We start from the raw sequence: 18,062 nt of genomic DNA on the forward strand, positions 1-18,062 counted from the left end.
CATTAAAAATTCAACTCCAACCTGTTCTGAGGCCTCATATCGTACACAATTTAGCGAATTTATAATCTAAAACAAGGTTGAGCTCAACCGTGAGGCCTCAACCCTAGCCCAACTTGGCCTGATCTTGGCCTATAAAATCTAAGTCTAACTCGTCCTCAAATTAAAAATCCAGCCCAAAGCCCTATTCGGGTTCATGGTGGGCTGGACAGGTCCAGTTTATAGGGTCAAACTTGCATCCCTACATATAACCATATCTTGTTACGTTGCCCAATATGTTATTATGAATGAGTTTCTCTTTATCAAGGTGGTGAGATTCCCTACCTTTATTTCCATTGGAGGTGATGTGCCATGGAAATTGTTGGCTTTCAGAATTATTGTTTGACGTTGGTTGTGAAGGCAAACCAATATCTGTATTTTTCGTGTTTAGTGGGGCTATCAAGTTTTTTTCTACTAAATCCTTATTACATTATAGTAGGTTTGGCGGTGGATTGTGTCGGTAGTGAACGTAACACATGTGAGTTGTAATTGGTTTGCTTGTGGTGGTGGGCTTTATGCTAGTGTACTGAACCTTTGGCTCGAGTAGTGGGTTACTTATTTAGTTTTCAATGCGAGTTATGTGTTACATATCTAGCTTCAATGCGGAATTGTGTGTTTCGATTTGTTACTTTCGTGCTTAGCGAGGCTGTCAAGAAATTGTTATCTCATTCTTCCTTTCATAAAAGTAGGTTGAGTGATAAATTGTCTTGGTGGTGGATATAATGCATATAAAATGCTTTGGCTTGATCGATCTATATTGTATGTTAGGTAGACAACCAGTACCTTATTACAGTCCGTCGTTATAAGCCTATGGCTGATTTGCAATGATGCATCAGGTTGACAATCGGCACTTATTGTGAGGATAAATGCAAGCCAGTTCCAAGGAATGATAAAGAGGAAGGGATTAAAAAAATAACAGATCATATATTAACGAGAGGCTTGCAGCCCATTCTAACATGATTCGATTCCCATCAGTTTGACTTTGACAATGAATCACTCTAATTTTTAATTATCCATACATGCACCACTTTCTCAACCAGATTACATACAGTACTAGTAGTGGGTTCAAATCCTGTTCGCTAGCTGATGAGAAAACATCTCACTTGGAGCTCCAAGGAAAGATGTACTATGATCTATAGAGGTCAATAGAATCAAATGATGAAGTGGAAGGAAAAGGGCATCTTAGCCAAGTTCCTAATGCAGTTCAGATCCAAATGGAATTCAAAATTCACCCCAGATCAGTCCAGAAACCTAGAACAGATGGGCCTTGGGATTCAGAGTAGGCCAAGGTAGATTCAGATTAGACAAGAATTGGGTCTTCACCCCCATACAGAAACAGATTATGTGATTGATACAGTGGCTACAAAAGATCAAAAGTTTCTGAAATTAACAAATCCAAACAAAGAAGCCATGCTCATAAAGACCCTCCAAAGATGAAATCACAGTTGGTGAACAAACCATGTAACATTAATATCATGTTCAATAGATTTAAGAGAATTCCATTGCTAATATTAATATTCTTTTTTCATCCACTATAAATAAGAACAGTTTTTTCCTCTATAAATAATAACAAGGCTAACAGAAACCATCTTCCTTTGCCCAAATTTACATATGCCATCTAATTCCTTTAGAGACCATTACTACATCAGTTGGAAACTAATTACTTACATCATACTAAGCATATAACCTTACAGAAACAACCATTGACCAGAGACTCTAGTACTTCATTGATAAACATGAGGATGGTGCAAAGGAACACCATTTGAGTCTCTATTGCCCACGAACACTATAGGAAAGGATCGTTTCCTCCAGCTGCATCCAAGAGGTCAGAGGAAAAAAAAAAAGTTAGAACAGGCAACTGTCAATCTGTCGTGAATTTAATCTAAATACACAAGGTAAATAATTAATTGAATAACAATTTCCTTCAGATAGACTCACTGAAATTGTTTTTAAAAAGGTTACAATGTCGAAGGCTCAAGGAAGTGCCTTAATAAACCAATACACAGAACACAATCAGACCAGAATTTTGGAATTGTGACTTACCTAATACACAACAAATTTACAGAAAGGTAGAGACTATGGACCATTATTAACAATGAGGTCATGGGTTGGAAGTTCAAAACCCTGTCCAATTGGCTTATGAACAAGCTGACTTATCTAGGTCTATAATGAACCACAACCATGTTCAATTTCATGGATGATGAGACAAGTCAAGACAGGCTTGGTTTTCCTTTCAGGCATGGCAAATTTAAAATCTGTATATTATCTATTTACAATAAAGACATTAAAAATATAAAATAATAAAAATAAATGTCATGTTGCATGATTTGGTGCCATCGTAAGGTATGGCATTAAATGAAGCAATATAGCAGAACAAGACCAGCATAGATGAACCCAAATAGTTAAGCTAGGAGCCACAAGACTTAGTGAGTTGAATTGAACTGAGGACTTTGTGCCATGATATTAATGCAGTGAAACTAAGGGATGAAAATCTAGCTATCTAACATAAAAGGCATTAGACTAATCACAATGGTCAAAAAATGGTAAAGTTTGGTATAAAAGGAAAGGGGAGACATTCACCATGATGCTAGCATACGCTTTCCCACCAATGGGCGTTGTGTGTGACAAATCGTAAAATAGGGGAGGAAAATTAATGAGTGAGAGAGAGAGAGAGAGAGAGAGTGTGTGTGTGTGGGTCATGGGTGCATCATGAGTGGGTGTATAAAGGAAATAAACATTTAATCTTAATGCTCAATAGCTTCCTTTCTAGTTATAGCACAAATTCACAATATCTTTCAGCTTCATTTAAAAGGTATTGTTTGAATAGAATCTCCAATTCTGCCTTGGTATTTTCCCTCTTGATTTTTCTGCTTCATAAAACCTTTACATTGCATAAAAGACCATCTTCTATATCTATCAACAGTTAGGGCTGAAAAATCTACAGTATATAGAACAGACAAACTAATTCCATGAAAATAAGGCAGCAAAAATGCCATCATAGAGTTCCATGTTGAGCTACATTTCAGATAAATAGTCAATGCAAGACAAGTTTGTAATTTAGGACAGTAAGGATTTTCTGGAGATGCAGTTGAGCATTGGGCCCACATAGCTGAGAGGAACAGCCTAGCTGCTTTACTTAACAGATCCCACCTAGGTGACCTCTAGTCTCCTAAATGTTAATCCAATACAATGATCATCAATTCATTATCATGTATTTGCCATGTTTTAACAGCCCAAAAGAGTATTAGCAGTTGGATGGTAATAGTCATCCAATGGCTCAATATTAGCATAGATGGACCTGTTGAATGGTAGGCTGGACAACCACTCCCCCCCACCCACCCCACCACCCCCCCCCCTGCGCAAAAAAAAAAAAAATACGCTGCACATCCACCACTATTTAACCACTGTATATATATGGTTCTTTGGTTCATGTACCAAAAAATAAAAACTATTCTTTGGGCAGTGAGCAAGTGGGTAACTTGTATTTTCCTTTAATAAGAACCTTGTCAAAAGAAGATAAACAACATAGTCAATCAAGGTGGAGTGGGGGTGCGGGAAGATGAGATTTGTCAGATTGTTCATATTTTCAAATATATGAAGTCCAGAAAAAACAAAAAGGCACATCACTGTGTTACCTGAATAATTTTGTGGAATTTAGCTCGCACACGCTGGTATTCATTATTGATCTTGTTCAGAGCCCGGATACACCTAAGAATAACACATCAAAAAAGGATATTACTGGGAGGATCCCCAATGTTCTGAGTTAAAAAACAAAATATATGAAATTCTTAACCTCCATTGCATCAGAGTTTGTTCACATGGGCTTCAATGCATGGTGGGCCTGAATTCTTGGATACAGGCAGGTTGATCCAGGTAATATATGCCCAAAACAATAGGAACAGGCATGCAAGCAGTCCAGCCTATTTATGATCTGGCAGGTTCTATTGTCGGGTTAAAATTAAATTAAATTAAAAAATATGGTAGTTTAGTTTTACATAATAAAACTCCTTAATCAGGCTAATGTGTGGGCTAGCATGTTTAAACCTTAGAGGGCACCTGAGAGCCCCAACAAAGGAGAGGGGGGGGGGGGAGACAAAATTGGGATAAAGCTAAGGGGGTCTACTAGGCCATCAGGGCCATAACTCATACCCAAACCAACAAGCACATATATTGGAAGGATAAGGAGAGGTTAAAACTGGTGCCACAGGTGCCCAGAGTCAATAATTTCCACTTCCATCATAAGTCTGCTTCCTATACAACAGATGAGGAAGACATTTTAATGGAAGCGTGTTATTTGAGCTGGCTGAGCTGCTCAACACTTTAAGCCACATTCTGCTGGAAGCAAGATCTAGAAGAGATTATATATTGAGGCTGAAGTGCCATCTTTTAAATGTCAATGATATAAGGGAGCATCATAGTCTTGCCTTCTTTATTTCAGAACTTCATGTTTGATGTATGGCAAACCTCTGTTTTCAACTTCCTTGGCTGAGAAAGACGAGGTCTATGCACACCATGAAAGATGCGGTTCAAGGGGAAGAAATTTGACATTAATAGATCCACAGTATTAATATACCATGGTGCCCTAAATTAATCAGATTCATCAAAAAGTAAGGTGTAAACAAGCATATTTTCTACATGGGGAAGGAATTCCTCTGATTCCGCAACATTAGGTTATCAAACAGAAGGGACATGAGGAAAATATGTCGACTGCAGCAGTCATAAAATCTCAACCAGCAACATAATATAATTTAAGTAAGAGAATATATACCACTTAGAATTCCCTCTTAGAGGTATTGAACCCAATAAAAAGTGCATGTCCGCTACTGATTTCACCAACTATTCTCCAACAGAAGTTTTTACAATCTAGCGTAATACAGCCATGCCACTCAATGCAGAACATTGTCAAACAAGTTTTATAAAGTTTGTGCATGATTCTACATTTCATATACTCTTAAGATATGAATTAACGTTACTAGTTCCGTACTCATCCTGTTGCTATACCATTACTAGAGAAAACGGTGCAATAAACCATTTGAAAATGCAGAGATATCCAATTTTTTGACAAATTGTATGAAGAAATGATAAATGAAATATAAAGAACAAAGACGATATTACCAGTTGTACTGAAATGATGGCACTTTAGCAATGCATTATAACTACAGAAATAAATAAGCTACTTAAAGGTGAAAAATCTCTACAAATCTTAGAGAATATTATTGACAACTAAGTGAATAAGAATATGAAGTTCTTACCCCTCCCTAGAATTTGCATCACAAGCCTGGCGAAAATCATTGCAGGCGTTCTTGATGAGCTGAGCCCCAATACTGTATCACCAATACAGAACACAAAGTCAGATAGAGTATGATGATAATAGGATATGTAAAACCATCTCTCCTTCATTGTTCAAATGCAACTTAAAAAATTTCGAGGCCAGAATGAACCAAATCAGATGCTTTCAGGCATCTAATTAAGTAGATTCTTTTAGTTTGATTAAAATATGGCCAAGGTTCTCAGGACTACTCTTTGCGGGGAACTTTCTCCCATATTATTTGTACTCCATTTAAATTCCTTAAACAAAATCATTTTTTTAGGTATGAAAACAAATAAACTAATATTGGCTTGACAGAGTATCAATTACACAAGATTTTACCAACTCTTTAAATTGATAATTATCAGAAATACCATAGAAACTGCGAATGTTGCAATTACAAAAAGCTCAATGACTATGGATTACAAAGAGTGGGAAAAACAATATATCTACAACTTCGACTGAATCATCAATTGTTTGTATAAGAAAAAATGAATCAAAACATTGAACATCATAGGCTTCACAGAATATGGCTAGCAGATTATTAAGACAGAAATTTAGCATCTTCAGCTTCCTTCTTTCCTTCCTACAGATATGCATGTGGCATACATGCCCAATGTATGATAAAGAACATGACATATTTTTTAAATGCATAGCCTGTACCATTTCCTGGTCTGAATATTAAAGAGAAATTTATCCAAATATGTAGTTGCGATCAAACAACCCATTATGAAAACATTTTATTAAAGAAATACCTGAGATTTGACACCTTGTTAGTCCCGAAACATCAGGATGTCAGATGCAAGGCATATATAAGTTAAAACACACATACATCTTTAAGAACTTCTCATGCATTTTCTTATTTATTTAGACTTGAAAAAGTTCTACCAAAAAACAAAAAGACATGAAAAAGATGCCATTCAAGCTCACTTGCAGAATACTTGGCTAGGCAAATAAACTTCATACTACCTTGAGCTGCTCCCTTTGAGCTGGTGAACATATGAGTCCATCCCTGGGAAATTAACCACACGTTCACTCCTTCCAATGGATCAACAAAAACTAAATTAATGAACCAGTTAGTTAAATTCAAACGTCACCAAAAGATATAAGGAGGGGAAGTACAGAATTCCGTTCAGTTCCATGATGATCTTTCCAGCATCCTGGATGAACAACTTGATCACATCAGTTACAAAGGAAGGATTGCTTGCATCCTGCAATGCTTGAAGCTGAGCAAATTGGAGGTCCAATATTCCCTGCATTACACAACATGAAAAAGTATCACCAACGAATGTAGAGAAAAAATTTTGAGAAATCCCTCCAAAATCAAAGAATTAATGGAACCTAAAAAGAACCCATAAAGCTTAATCAACAGCCCACTTAGAAAAGAGGGGGGGGGGGATAGAGAATGAGTGAAAACAAAAGCACATCTTCCTTTCTGCAGAGCAACAAAAGGGGTGGGAAAGAAAAAGTAACAAACCCAATACCTTGCAGGAAAACCTTCAAATCCGTAAACTATAGAACCACAGAATGCAAAACAAAAATGAAGAAAAGGGTAGATATCTTCCATCATAAGCTCCAGAAAGACGGAATTTCTTAACGAGGGTGATGGATTGGTTACCTCGTCGTACATGGACTGTACGAAACTCTTGAGTATTTGTCTGCAACGCTCAGCCATTTTCTCAACACACGCAAACAAAGCCGAAAAGAAGATGAAAGAGCAAAGAACCAACGATGACTGAAGGAGACTATGAACTAAGAATGAAAGAAGGCAGTGTGTGTTGGTTAATTTATAGTTAATTTTAGAACAACGACAGAGGACACATTTATTTCTTCCCTTCTTTTAAATTCTTTTTTTGAGTCAATAAAGAACTTCCAAAAAGTTTTGATTCTCGAAAGATTTTTGAGGGTTTCGCCACCATCACCTCCACAGCCCCTCCCCCTTTCCCCCCTTGCTTTTTCAAATTGATTGGTTATTAAAACAAACTTTTCGGTCGGACCCATGTAGGAAGAAATCCAGTTCGACCGCTATGCCATTATGCAAGGTTACTTTAGTGGCAAGAGAATGCTATTGCTACCCATTCATATGGCCATTGTGTCAGCACACACCATTGGGAGGGTGTGCGGAAGTATCTTTAGTGCATGGGGTAAGGGTAGCGTAGTCTTTCGCACATGCTTGTGTTTAGTCGTAGACATACATATGTGGGTAACTTTCTTTTTTTCTTACTTTAAATATTTAAGGAAGACGAACACTATGGGTGTCAATTCGTGGCCCGAACCGGCTAAACCGATCGGGACCGACCGTTTATAGATCGGCCCGGCCGGGACCGTTTATTAAACGTGTCGGGCTTGAGCCCGGCCCGTTTATAAATGGTTGGTCTCAGTTTTGCTACTTGAACCGTCGGGCGCCCGACCGAGACCGACCGAATAACGCCCGACCGAGACCGGCCTATTGTGCACCGACTTGGCCCGACCCTTTAATGATTGTAGAATACCTATTTTACCCCCCAAATTAAAGAATAAAAACTAAAAAGTAAAGACATGTTCACATTTTAAATAATGGTTATATTTGGTATCATTTATTGATTTATTGTCATTTTTTTGGGCTTGCATGAGTGGGCCGGAATATAATAGCACATTTTAAAGAGGGCCCGTTTAAAAACCGGTTAAAGCCCGTTTAACATTAAACATGTCCGTAGCCCGGTTAAGGCCCGTCCGTAGCCCGGTTAAGGCCCGACTAAAGCCCGATTAAGGTGGCCCGATTATAGCTCGAGACCGACCGACCGAATATAAAGTGTATCATGCCCTCAATAACTAAGCCCGATTAGTTAAATGGGCGGACACGGTGTAGCCTTTGAAAGTCTTCAAGCCCGATTAAGCCCGATCGAAACCTAACCGGCCCGACCGGTTGACACCCCTAACGAACACTACCAAGTCACCTAGCCCAGCGAGTAGGTTATTTGTCTTTCACATGGGTGGGGCCCTCATTTTGCCTCCTTTGTCTAAGTGCAAGGCCATGCACAGGTATCATTATTTTCCCAAACTTTAATGAGAGATGGATCATTACCTAGTTGCATGCTACTATGTTAGCATATGGACCAATGAAAGAGTGTACGAAGGCATGATCATGGGTGGCAGGGTGACTTTTCATGATGCCTTGTGTCTAGACGTAGGGCAATGCAATAAGGTTGCATTCTTTTCATTTTGCTTTAATTTTGACCCGGTTCATCACTTGAGTCAATCCGTCCAAAAACCGGCTGGGTCATTGTGTTCTTCGGATATTGAAAACCTTAGATTCTATACGAAAGGCAAGAACAGGAAACAGTTGTTCCATGGATTCATACGCCAGTCTATGCCCTCTTTGTTCACAATTAATAACGAAAATGCCACTATTTTTTGTCCAAAGGAGATGTTTCCAGGCTGGGGCTAAAGAAAAGGAAAAATTATGTATTAAGTGTAGCCCTAGTGGCTTGCCATGTATGACATTTTCCAAACATTAGTATCCTTTACATGGAGAGAGTTCAAATCTTAAAAATGTTCAAACTTGTGTCCATAAGAAATTAGGGTAATCTAATGAATTTTAACCATCTAAATCGAATGTTACTTTTTGGAGTTTAATATTTATCTAGGATTATCATCCATTATATTTTTTTTTCTTTGTATAAATAATAATATCATCTATTCTATATATATTCTATAGATATGAATCTTTGTTCTTATTAATTTCTTAGATGGAACCCATCCGAAAACGAGTCCTAATCTCGTCGACAAGGAACAACTGACAATGGCCCAAACATATGGAATAATGGGTCCCCACAACTTATTTTTTGGCTTGTGTTGATGCTTGATTTGTAAGCAATTTTTTGCTATGATTTTAATAATTGCTGTTATAGTGGTATGATAGTTGATCAAAGTAGTAAGATTTGATTTTTTTTTTTGATAGAAAACAATCTATTTAGTGATCAGTAGATACTATATTATAAGGTTTTGTCAACCATAAAATGAAATTTGATCATATTATCGTATATGTCACCGATAGCATCTTCCTAATTAGGGAGTCAACTATTTTGTTGATCTTCCTAGGAATATATTGAAACTTACAGTGAAGAAAGTAGATGGATAAATATATTATATCTTCAATCAGAGTCTGGACAGAAAGAGACACATTGATAATCATTTCTTTATTAATATAAGAGCATATATAGATCCTTACAATCCGTCTCCACCATAAGTCAGCTCCCGCTTTTCATAGCCTTTTTTTTTTTGGTAGAATCATAGCCATTAGTTCACCATCAATGTTTAACTTGTAGAACTTCTTTAAGAGAGAGATGCAGCAGAGAGAGAGAGAGAGAGAGAGAGAGAGAGAGAGAGAGAGAGAGAGAGAGAGAGAGAGAGAGAGAGAGAGAGTTTGTAGAAGTTTAATTTACTTCAATAGCGTCTCATCCACAACTTGGTTAGACTCATATGGTTTTTTTTTTAACAGTCCATGTTGAGGTGGATTAACATTGTTTTAAAAAAAAACACTCTAGTGAGATATGGATGGATTAAAATTTTGATAAGAACAAGGTATATACAAAATTAGGAAGCTAATGCAACAGTGAGGGGGCAGCTATATATAGAAAGGTCATAGAGGGGTTCAAGGTCTAAGCGCCACTCAATTAACCTTGCTCTATGTCAGTAATCACACAAAAGTTTCTTTCTAATGTTGGTATTATAACTGTTCTAAACTGTAGAGGTACACCCATTCCATAAATAGTAGGTATGAGCATGACTGAAGTAATACTACCTCCATCGTGGTCCTCGTGGATGAAGGAAAACTGCTTCCTTCACGCCTCCTTGGTTTCTTATGAAAACTGTGAGTGGTGATAAATTTACAATATCCTCCAAGCCCATTCCCTACTAGATTTCCCCAAACTCCCCCCCCCAAATTTACAATATCCTCCAAGCCCATTCCCTACTAGATTTCCCCAAACCCCCCCCCCCAACCCCCCCCCCCAACCAACCCGGCCAAAATGTAGAAAGAAGAACACTTGTCTCATATGAATAATTTTCGGATCCATCATTAAATTGGTTCACTTTTTTTTTAAGTGAATGTCTGAATAATGCCTCTATAGGTATGTTTAGAACTTAATTGAAAATGAAGTAGGGGAGACTTGAAGACCTAATTAATATATCTGATGATGGGATCAGATATCTACTTCTGATCCTAAGTCAAAATGGATGATAGAGCAAGGATTAGTGTAGTTTGGGCATAAGCCTTATAAGACAAATATCAAGTTAACTGAGTTAATGAGGATAGCTATTGGACCTTAGGAAGAAACAATTATCACGAGTTGACTCGGCAGACTACGATCCAGATTTTATTTATTTTCTTTTCTATTTTTGGGCAAACCATAGTGTCCCTACATCTAGGCATTTTGTGGACTGATATTTATTAAATGCGGGAGGGTTTCTATGATGTCATTGTGGGGAGGAATCTAAAGACCACACTAATGGTGATAAAAAAAAATCGTATCATCTACTAGGATCTAAAGAAAAAGTGTAGACCCCATGATTCATTATGTGAGAGATTATTTGATAGGATCTAGACGAATCATGGGCATCTTCTTCCCTTGTTAATAAATAAAGGGAAATGATTTATTGTTAATTTTATGCTTTTTTTCTTTTTTCAATTTCAATGTTGGCATTACCTCCCCCCCCCCCATGTAGTCAGTAGGGTTTTAAAACATGTAGTTGGTGATAGAAATGGTTAGTGTTAATTCTGATTTGAATCATATCTAAATTGGTTTACCTTAGAAATGGTATATTCAAAGAATATTCGAATAATTTTTGTGTTTTTATCTAAGAATTGACCATGATTTGCCAATTCCAAAACTCTAGTAGTCCCAAGAAACCTAATCATGTAATGTAAGCTTTTGCTTTGCCTATTTTAAACGGAGAAGTGTGAAAGGAAGTAAAAGAGGGATAAGAAATAGAGGACCATTGCTATCCTTCCATTTTAATATGACATGCATGCATGATTATCATGTGCTTATGAATTACTATACAATGGAATCTTACATTTAGTAATCACTTCTTAAAATTGTCACTTAGCTTGGATTTTGAATCTTTGAAACCTTATTTTGGAGTTCTTTGAAAAGGGTTTTTTCATAATCCAAATCAATACAATTAAGTTATGGTTAAAGGTTTCATTTTTAGGCATATATAATCCATTATTTAGTGGAGGGTTTGACACATTAGAAACTCGACATGTGGCAAGACTTGACATGGATGTGAGTGCAGGTGGTATATGTACGTTTTATATTATTGATTGATGTGTGTTTTTCTTTACTCTGCCTGCATGAGAACCTGCTTTATCTAGGGAGTGATGATATGAACATTGAGCTTAGCTTGTCGCTATTAAGGTTTCAACCTGATAGCAACAAAACTTCAGGGCCAAGTACAGGCTTTATCAAAAGTGGCATGCAACAATCCTTATTCTTTCATTACCCCACGCCCGCAGGCCTCCCCTCCCCTCCTCTCCCCTCCCCCTTTTATTTTTCCCTTCCCCCAACTCACCCGAAAAAAAAAAAAAAAAAGTCAAAAAAAGTTTTCGATCCTTATCCTCTCCAATTCTTAATGATATGGTTCTCCTTCAATTCTTTCTGTTCACACGATATCAATACATTTTTAAAATTCAATAGTTTTAAAAATTTGTAAGAATTCAAACCCATTTTAACCCTTAAAAACCTTAAACTTTTACAATTGTTCGATTTAAAAAATGTACGTACAAGTGCCACATGTAGAGAGAGAGAGAGAGAGAGAGAGAGAGAGAGAGAGAATTGCACATTTGAGAATTGGAGAGGATCTAAATCCTTTGGGGTTTGTGTTTGGAGTAGGGCGAAGTATGATCCATGTGGACACATGGGGACAAAATGATACCCTATGAAATGAAAAATGATATCTCATTGACTGTGTTGTCATTGGTTATTGTACACATATAAGAATTGCACAGTTTCACATGAAGCAGTTCTCCACCATCCTCCCCAACCAAAAAAAAAAAACTCCAAAATTTCTAAAATTTGCAATACTTCTAGAAAGCAATAGATGGCAACAAATATCTTTGGTAAGTGTTTGTAATCTAACTAAATATTTGTTATACAATTGGGTAAGTAGTCCATAAATTCTATGGTAGAGCACCATTTACATTTATTTTTATTATTTTTTTGAGGGGTGGTGTGAAGGAGGGAATCTTGTTAAATCAAAGTCGATGAAAAAAAAAATTTTGTAGCCTACATTATATTTCTCTTCTGATCAAAGTGACTCTACAACCACATGAAGGACAAAAATGATCATATATAGTGCAAATGCAACTCAAATGCATAGGAAATGCTAGATTCAAACAATCATTTATCTTTATGGGCGTAACAGAAATTTATCATATATTGGACCCATCCAATGTTTCCCTCATCGTTGCTTGCTTTGAGAATTACTATAACCTCCTACCTAAAAAAAAAAAAAGAAAAAAAAAAAAGCTAATACTGCCAAAAACCATGCTGCCGTTGGAGATGATCTACTATTTCTAATCCAGCTCATGGTTTCAAGTATTGATATCGTATTCCCCGATCCAAATCGATTACCTATATCAGGGGTAAAAAAGGTGAAAAAAATCATATTTTTTTCTGAAAACCAAAGGGAAAAAGTGATCAATACCGAGAACTAAATCCTTGCTCCAGCTGCCACTCATCCTTGGTCCTAAACCAATTGATTCTTCCCATATCAAATTTGTCATAAAAATCCAAAAATTTTCTTGATTTTTTTAGATATCCAAAGATGTTCACATTTGATAAAATATGGAGAAAGATACGTAGACACTGAATTTTGTCACCTTAGGAGACCATCGTGGATTCCGAAGATCACATGGCGGAAGATGACCATTATGCCATGAAGGACAAAAATGATCATATATAGTGCAAATGCAACTCACAACTAAAATCCATAGAAAATGCTAGATTCAAACCAACATTTTATCTTTATGGGCTTAACAGAAATTTATCATATATTGGACCCATCCAATGTTTCACGCATTGTTACTTGCTTTGATAGCTACTATAACCTCAAAAAGAACTACTGCTGCCATGAACCATGCTGCCCTTGGTGATGATGTACTATCTGGAAAAAAAAAAAAAAAGAAGAAGAAGAAGAAAGAAAGAAAGAAAGAAGATAAGAACTACTGCTGCCATGAACCATGCTGCCCTTGGTGATGATCTACTATTTCCACTCCAGCTCATGGTTTCAAGTATTGATATTGTATCGGTCTTATCATACAACGTTGAAGAAAAAGCAAGGAGAGAGAGAGAGAGAGAATTGAGATTTCCCAACAAAATCGAAGGAGGAGTCCGATTATATTGTATTTTTATTTTTTATTTATTTATTTATATAAAAAAATATTAGACAAGTTAAGTAACCACATCCGTCATCTCTCCACCCTAAAAACTAGGAATCAGTTACAATATGAAAAAATAATAGATGGTTTAGATTAATCTAAACTTAAATAGACGGTTAATATTAAAAGAAAGTGAAAATAAGATTGCAATACGTACGTCCTGCTACCACTCGCCCTACAAAAAACTTTCTAGTTAATACCATGTCACCATTTAGGGTCATAGTACCTTCAATGGCTCAAACAGGTGGGCCCTATCTATGTCAGCTCATTCAGTTTCTTACACAATCCAACTGTTCCACTTTTTTTATTTTTATGTGACAACTGTTCCGCACTTTCACTCCATAACTAAGAAAGAGGAGAGAGAATGATCGGATCAGATATATATTGAAGGGTTGATAATCATCTGACTTCCTGCTTTGTGTGGGACCCACTAACATTTGCTTTGGATGAGATCATGTCATTGCATGAGGACAGTCTGCATGAGAGCCACGTGGCATTAGATCCCCTCAAACCGTCCACGCGCGAAGCTGAGTAAAGGTAGAAAGTTGAGAAGAGGTCGATGGCCTGTGCTCATCAACGGAGTCAAAAAGAAATCTCTTTTGAGTTTGGAAATCCTAGGGCTGACTAACGAAGGTGAGTCATGTAAGTGATGCGCGTAAGCCATGCAAATGCCAACTCACTTCTTATACTTTCCAACCACGTGCAGCGTGGCCTAGCTTCCAATCTCCACCTGGCCTTTCCCTTCCCAATATAAATACCAACAATGAACCACCCCTGATTCTCAATAGAAGTACAATGACGAGCCATGCTCAAGATAGGTTCTCAGAGTTCTACGCGAAATGGCTGAACCAATATGAAGCCAATCTCAAAGAACTCCTCTCTGTATCAAGAGACCCTTCCCATGGCCATCTCCACCAAGCCCTTATCTCCAAAGTAATGACTCACTACAAAGAATACTACACTGTCAAATGGGCTACAGCCAAAGACGATGTTCTGGGTTTCTTCTGTCCTACCTGGTTCACCCCTCTCGAGAATGCTTACCATTGGATGACCGGTTGGAAACCCTCCATGGTTTTCCGTCTCATAGCCTCATTACACAAATCCCAGGACCCAGTTTCAAGTCTCGCCGACATGACCGAGGAACAGCTTAATAAATCGAGGAGCTTCGGTTTCGGATCAGAATAGAGGAAGACAGGGTGGATAGAGAGATGGAGAGGCAGCAAGTGAGCATTGCTGATAAGCCAATGGTGGACTTGTCTAGGCTTGCTACTCAGGTTAAGAATGGAGAGGTGGTGGGAGAGTTGGAGAAGTATGTGGATATGGCTTTGAGCTCTTTGTTGGTTGGGTTAGAACAGGTTATGAAGATGGCTGACTGTGTTCGCTTGAAGGCCTTGAAGGGTGTAGTGGAAATACTCAATCCTTTGCAATCTGTGGATTTCATGGCCGCTATTGCAATGTTGCAGATTCAGCTGAGGAAGGCTGGGAAGAGAGCGGATCATGGGAAGATCATAAAGCACCAGAAGGGTTAAGAAGTATCCATTTATGTTTTAATGCATGGAGTTCATCATCATCATCATCATCATCATGTCACATGTTGTTGTAACAGTTGTTTAGATCATTTAGACGGTTTGATTATAGAGAGAGTCCTTCTGCATGCATGGTCAGAGTTTGGTGGAGTCTAGGAGAGTAGGAAATTAGAATTAGTAGAGTCCAGTGTCCATGTCCAACCTCTGTATTACGTCTCATATTTAATAATGGAGAGTTTGTTAAGAATTAAATTCCGGCCGGGTTTGGTCCTGGATCTAAGGATTTTTTTTTTTTCTTCTTTTTTTTGACCATTACTAGGCTTCACCTAAGCTTTACGTTTATGATAGGCAGAAAATTAAATTGGGGATGGTGGCTGCATCGAGAAGGGGATACACCAACATGTTTAAAAATATGGGACAAGGATCCCCTGCTAGTGTGGGAGAACCTCCCACGCCACGGCACAATTGGTGTGGCATGGGGAACTGTATCATCCATAGACTATAATGTGTTGTGTTTCCTCTAGCCCTAGCTGTTGTATGTTGGAGACATCTCTGTGTGTTGTGTTTCCTTTAGATCTAGCTGTTTTATGTTGGAGACTTTATCGTTTTGCTCTTGTAATTGTCACCGGTTTTCTCTTCCCTTGACCGTCTTCTATTATTGTTATTATTGTTTTTTTTTTAAACCCTATCAGTGAGCAGGAAATGCAAAAATATGATTGTTTGATCTTGATGCATTATAGAGGCCAAAGATCAAAGTCGACATCAGAATTTTCAACCCTAGTCTACCCTATGGTCTGAAATCTAAACTTAGGTTCTGTTAGGGGTCATGGTGGGTTTGGGCGGGTTCGGGCTGACCAGGCTTTTTTGACACCCCTACACCCTTCTATTGGCCTACTAGTCTGATGTGTTTCAATACCCCAAACCAATAGGGTTCTCTTACCCTTTTTCCTCCTAACAATGAACCTCTTCAAACCTGTTCATTTATATGGTTTAAGCCTAAGGGGCCATAAAATCTCAGATATACACATGCAACCACACCTAATCCATGTAATAATTCAATAGTGGAGAGACTCGAGTTGAAGACATCTGTTAACACACAATGCCTTTGGAGTGTTTCCCTTGATCGACTTCTCTTACCTTTAAGAAATGTCACTCTTCCAAGAGAAACATATTTTATAACTTCGTGAGCATGGTTCCAACTTGTAGTGGCAGAAATCTTTCCTACATACTCTTGTAAAATTCAGTGACTTTAGGATTTGGTTTCAAACAGAGAAGGGAAGTTGGTGACACTTTTCTCTGTTCCTAATTTTTTTTATTAGTTCCTCTTTATTTTATTTTCTTGTATTCCCTTCTTTGGTGACTTTTTTGTCCTCCCCTTGGGTTTTGTTGTATCCTTTTTTTTTTTAGATGTTTGTTTTAGTTACTTAAATTAGGTATTCTTTCCCTTCGTCACCTTTTGAGCTTGTATTTTTATTCTTTTCTTTTGTTTTAATATATTTTTTATTCATTCAAAAAAAAAAAAACTTTAGGGTTCAAATTTCATGAACAGGTCAGCCCTAGATCTTCTATTCACATATCGAATTTCAGTTTTATCATAGTTTTTCACATTGACAAAACATAGCTTTGAAAGCCAATTGTTGAAATGATATATGTTCACATGGACATGCATTTACATGAAACCTAATCAATTAAATCTTTATCTTGATTGTATTTTATCCAGTTCTTATGTAATTGAATACAAAGTATGGGTGGGTCTACTTTTTATATATGATATTAAGGCAATTAATTATTTAAAATAAAAGAAGTTGGCTGCTTACCATTTGTTATAACATCTCAATCTAAGTTTATTTTTTATATAGTTATTATTTTTAGTTTGAGCTTCTACATTTTGTTTTTGCTTATCTAATTCTCCCCAATTTAAGGATTTTTCTCTCACTTTTTAATTTAACTCGAGCTTTCAGGACATGGGCTGCCTTGGGAAATTCTGTTAAATGAAAAAAATGAGAAAAAGATCCCAATACTACTCCCTCTTACATAGTAATTAAACACTTATCTCTCTAGTCCTGACCACTGTTAATTAAAACGCATTTTAAACGCATTTAAAACGTGGTTGCGTTTTTTTTCCATTTAAAACGCATTTTCTCGTATGCTATTATACAATACGGAAAAAAGGGAAACGGCAAAAGAATCTGTTTTAAACAGCCGTTTTAAAAGCGTATCCGTTTTTCAAGGGTAAAATAGGAATTTTATAAAAAAAATAATTAATTTAAAAAAAAAAATCTATTAGCAAAAGTGAAGAGTGAAGACAATATGGTACTTGGTTTTTGGTTTTTAACTTCCATACTATCTATAAGAAAAAAATCTCATCTTCTTATAGCCAATTGAATAAGGAGAAGCTAAAGCTAGCAACATCTCATTTTCTTGTAACCCATTGAGCTATTTAATCTTGGGACTCCCAGAGCTTTTGGAACATTAGATGCATTTATACAGGTAATAATCTTTCAAATTGCATGAGTATACTACCGTTTTTTTGGTTTTGTTTTTTTGAAAACTACACGTTTAATACTCGTGCCGTTCGTTTTCGTCCGTTTGCCATTCCCTGTTTTTTTGACTATTTTTTTGTCCGTACCATTCATCGATTTTATCTGTTTAAAACCCGTATCGTACATTTCTGTTTTTTTACCGTTCCCATTTTAACTAACAGTGGTCCTGACCTTTTAACTCTCCTCCTTGATCTTGTGGACCTCCTTTCATAAAATCAATTTTCACG

At 37.1% G+C, this 18,062-nt stretch overlaps 2 protein-coding genes across 2 annotated transcripts; one reads left to right on the forward strand and one right to left on the reverse strand.

The window, feature by feature from the left end:
* Positions 1-1,509: 1,509 nt before the first annotated feature.
* LOC122059296 (histidine-containing phosphotransfer protein 2-like) lies at positions 1,510-7,256 on the reverse strand. The gene is made up of 6 exons (XM_042622008.1): positions 6,963-7,256; positions 6,467-6,597; positions 6,314-6,382; positions 5,289-5,360; positions 3,672-3,744; positions 1,510-1,848 (listed from the first exon to the last, which is right to left on the reverse strand). Exons 1-6 carry the CDS (start codon positions 7,017-7,019, stop codon positions 1,807-1,809), a joined length of 444 nt encoding a protein of 147 aa, XP_042477942.1. The 5' UTR covers positions 7,020-7,256; the 3' UTR covers positions 1,510-1,806.
* A 7,284-nt stretch (positions 7,257-14,540) lies between these two features.
* Positions 14,541-15,544, forward strand: LOC122059371 (protein DOG1-like 4). The gene is made up of 2 exons (XM_042622106.1): positions 14,541-14,886; positions 14,919-15,544. The coding sequence occupies exons 1-2, from the start codon at positions 14,562-14,564 to the stop codon at positions 15,293-15,295; spliced, it is 702 nt and encodes a 233-aa protein (XP_042478040.1). The 5' UTR covers positions 14,541-14,561; the 3' UTR covers positions 15,296-15,544.
* The last annotated feature ends 2,518 nt before the right edge of the window (positions 15,545-18,062 follow it).

The sequence above is a fragment of the Macadamia integrifolia genome, chromosome 13 (genome assembly GCF_013358625.1).
Source record: "Macadamia integrifolia cultivar HAES 741 chromosome 13, SCU_Mint_v3, whole genome shotgun sequence".
NCBI lineage: Eukaryota > Viridiplantae > Streptophyta > Magnoliopsida > Proteales > Proteaceae > Macadamia > Macadamia integrifolia.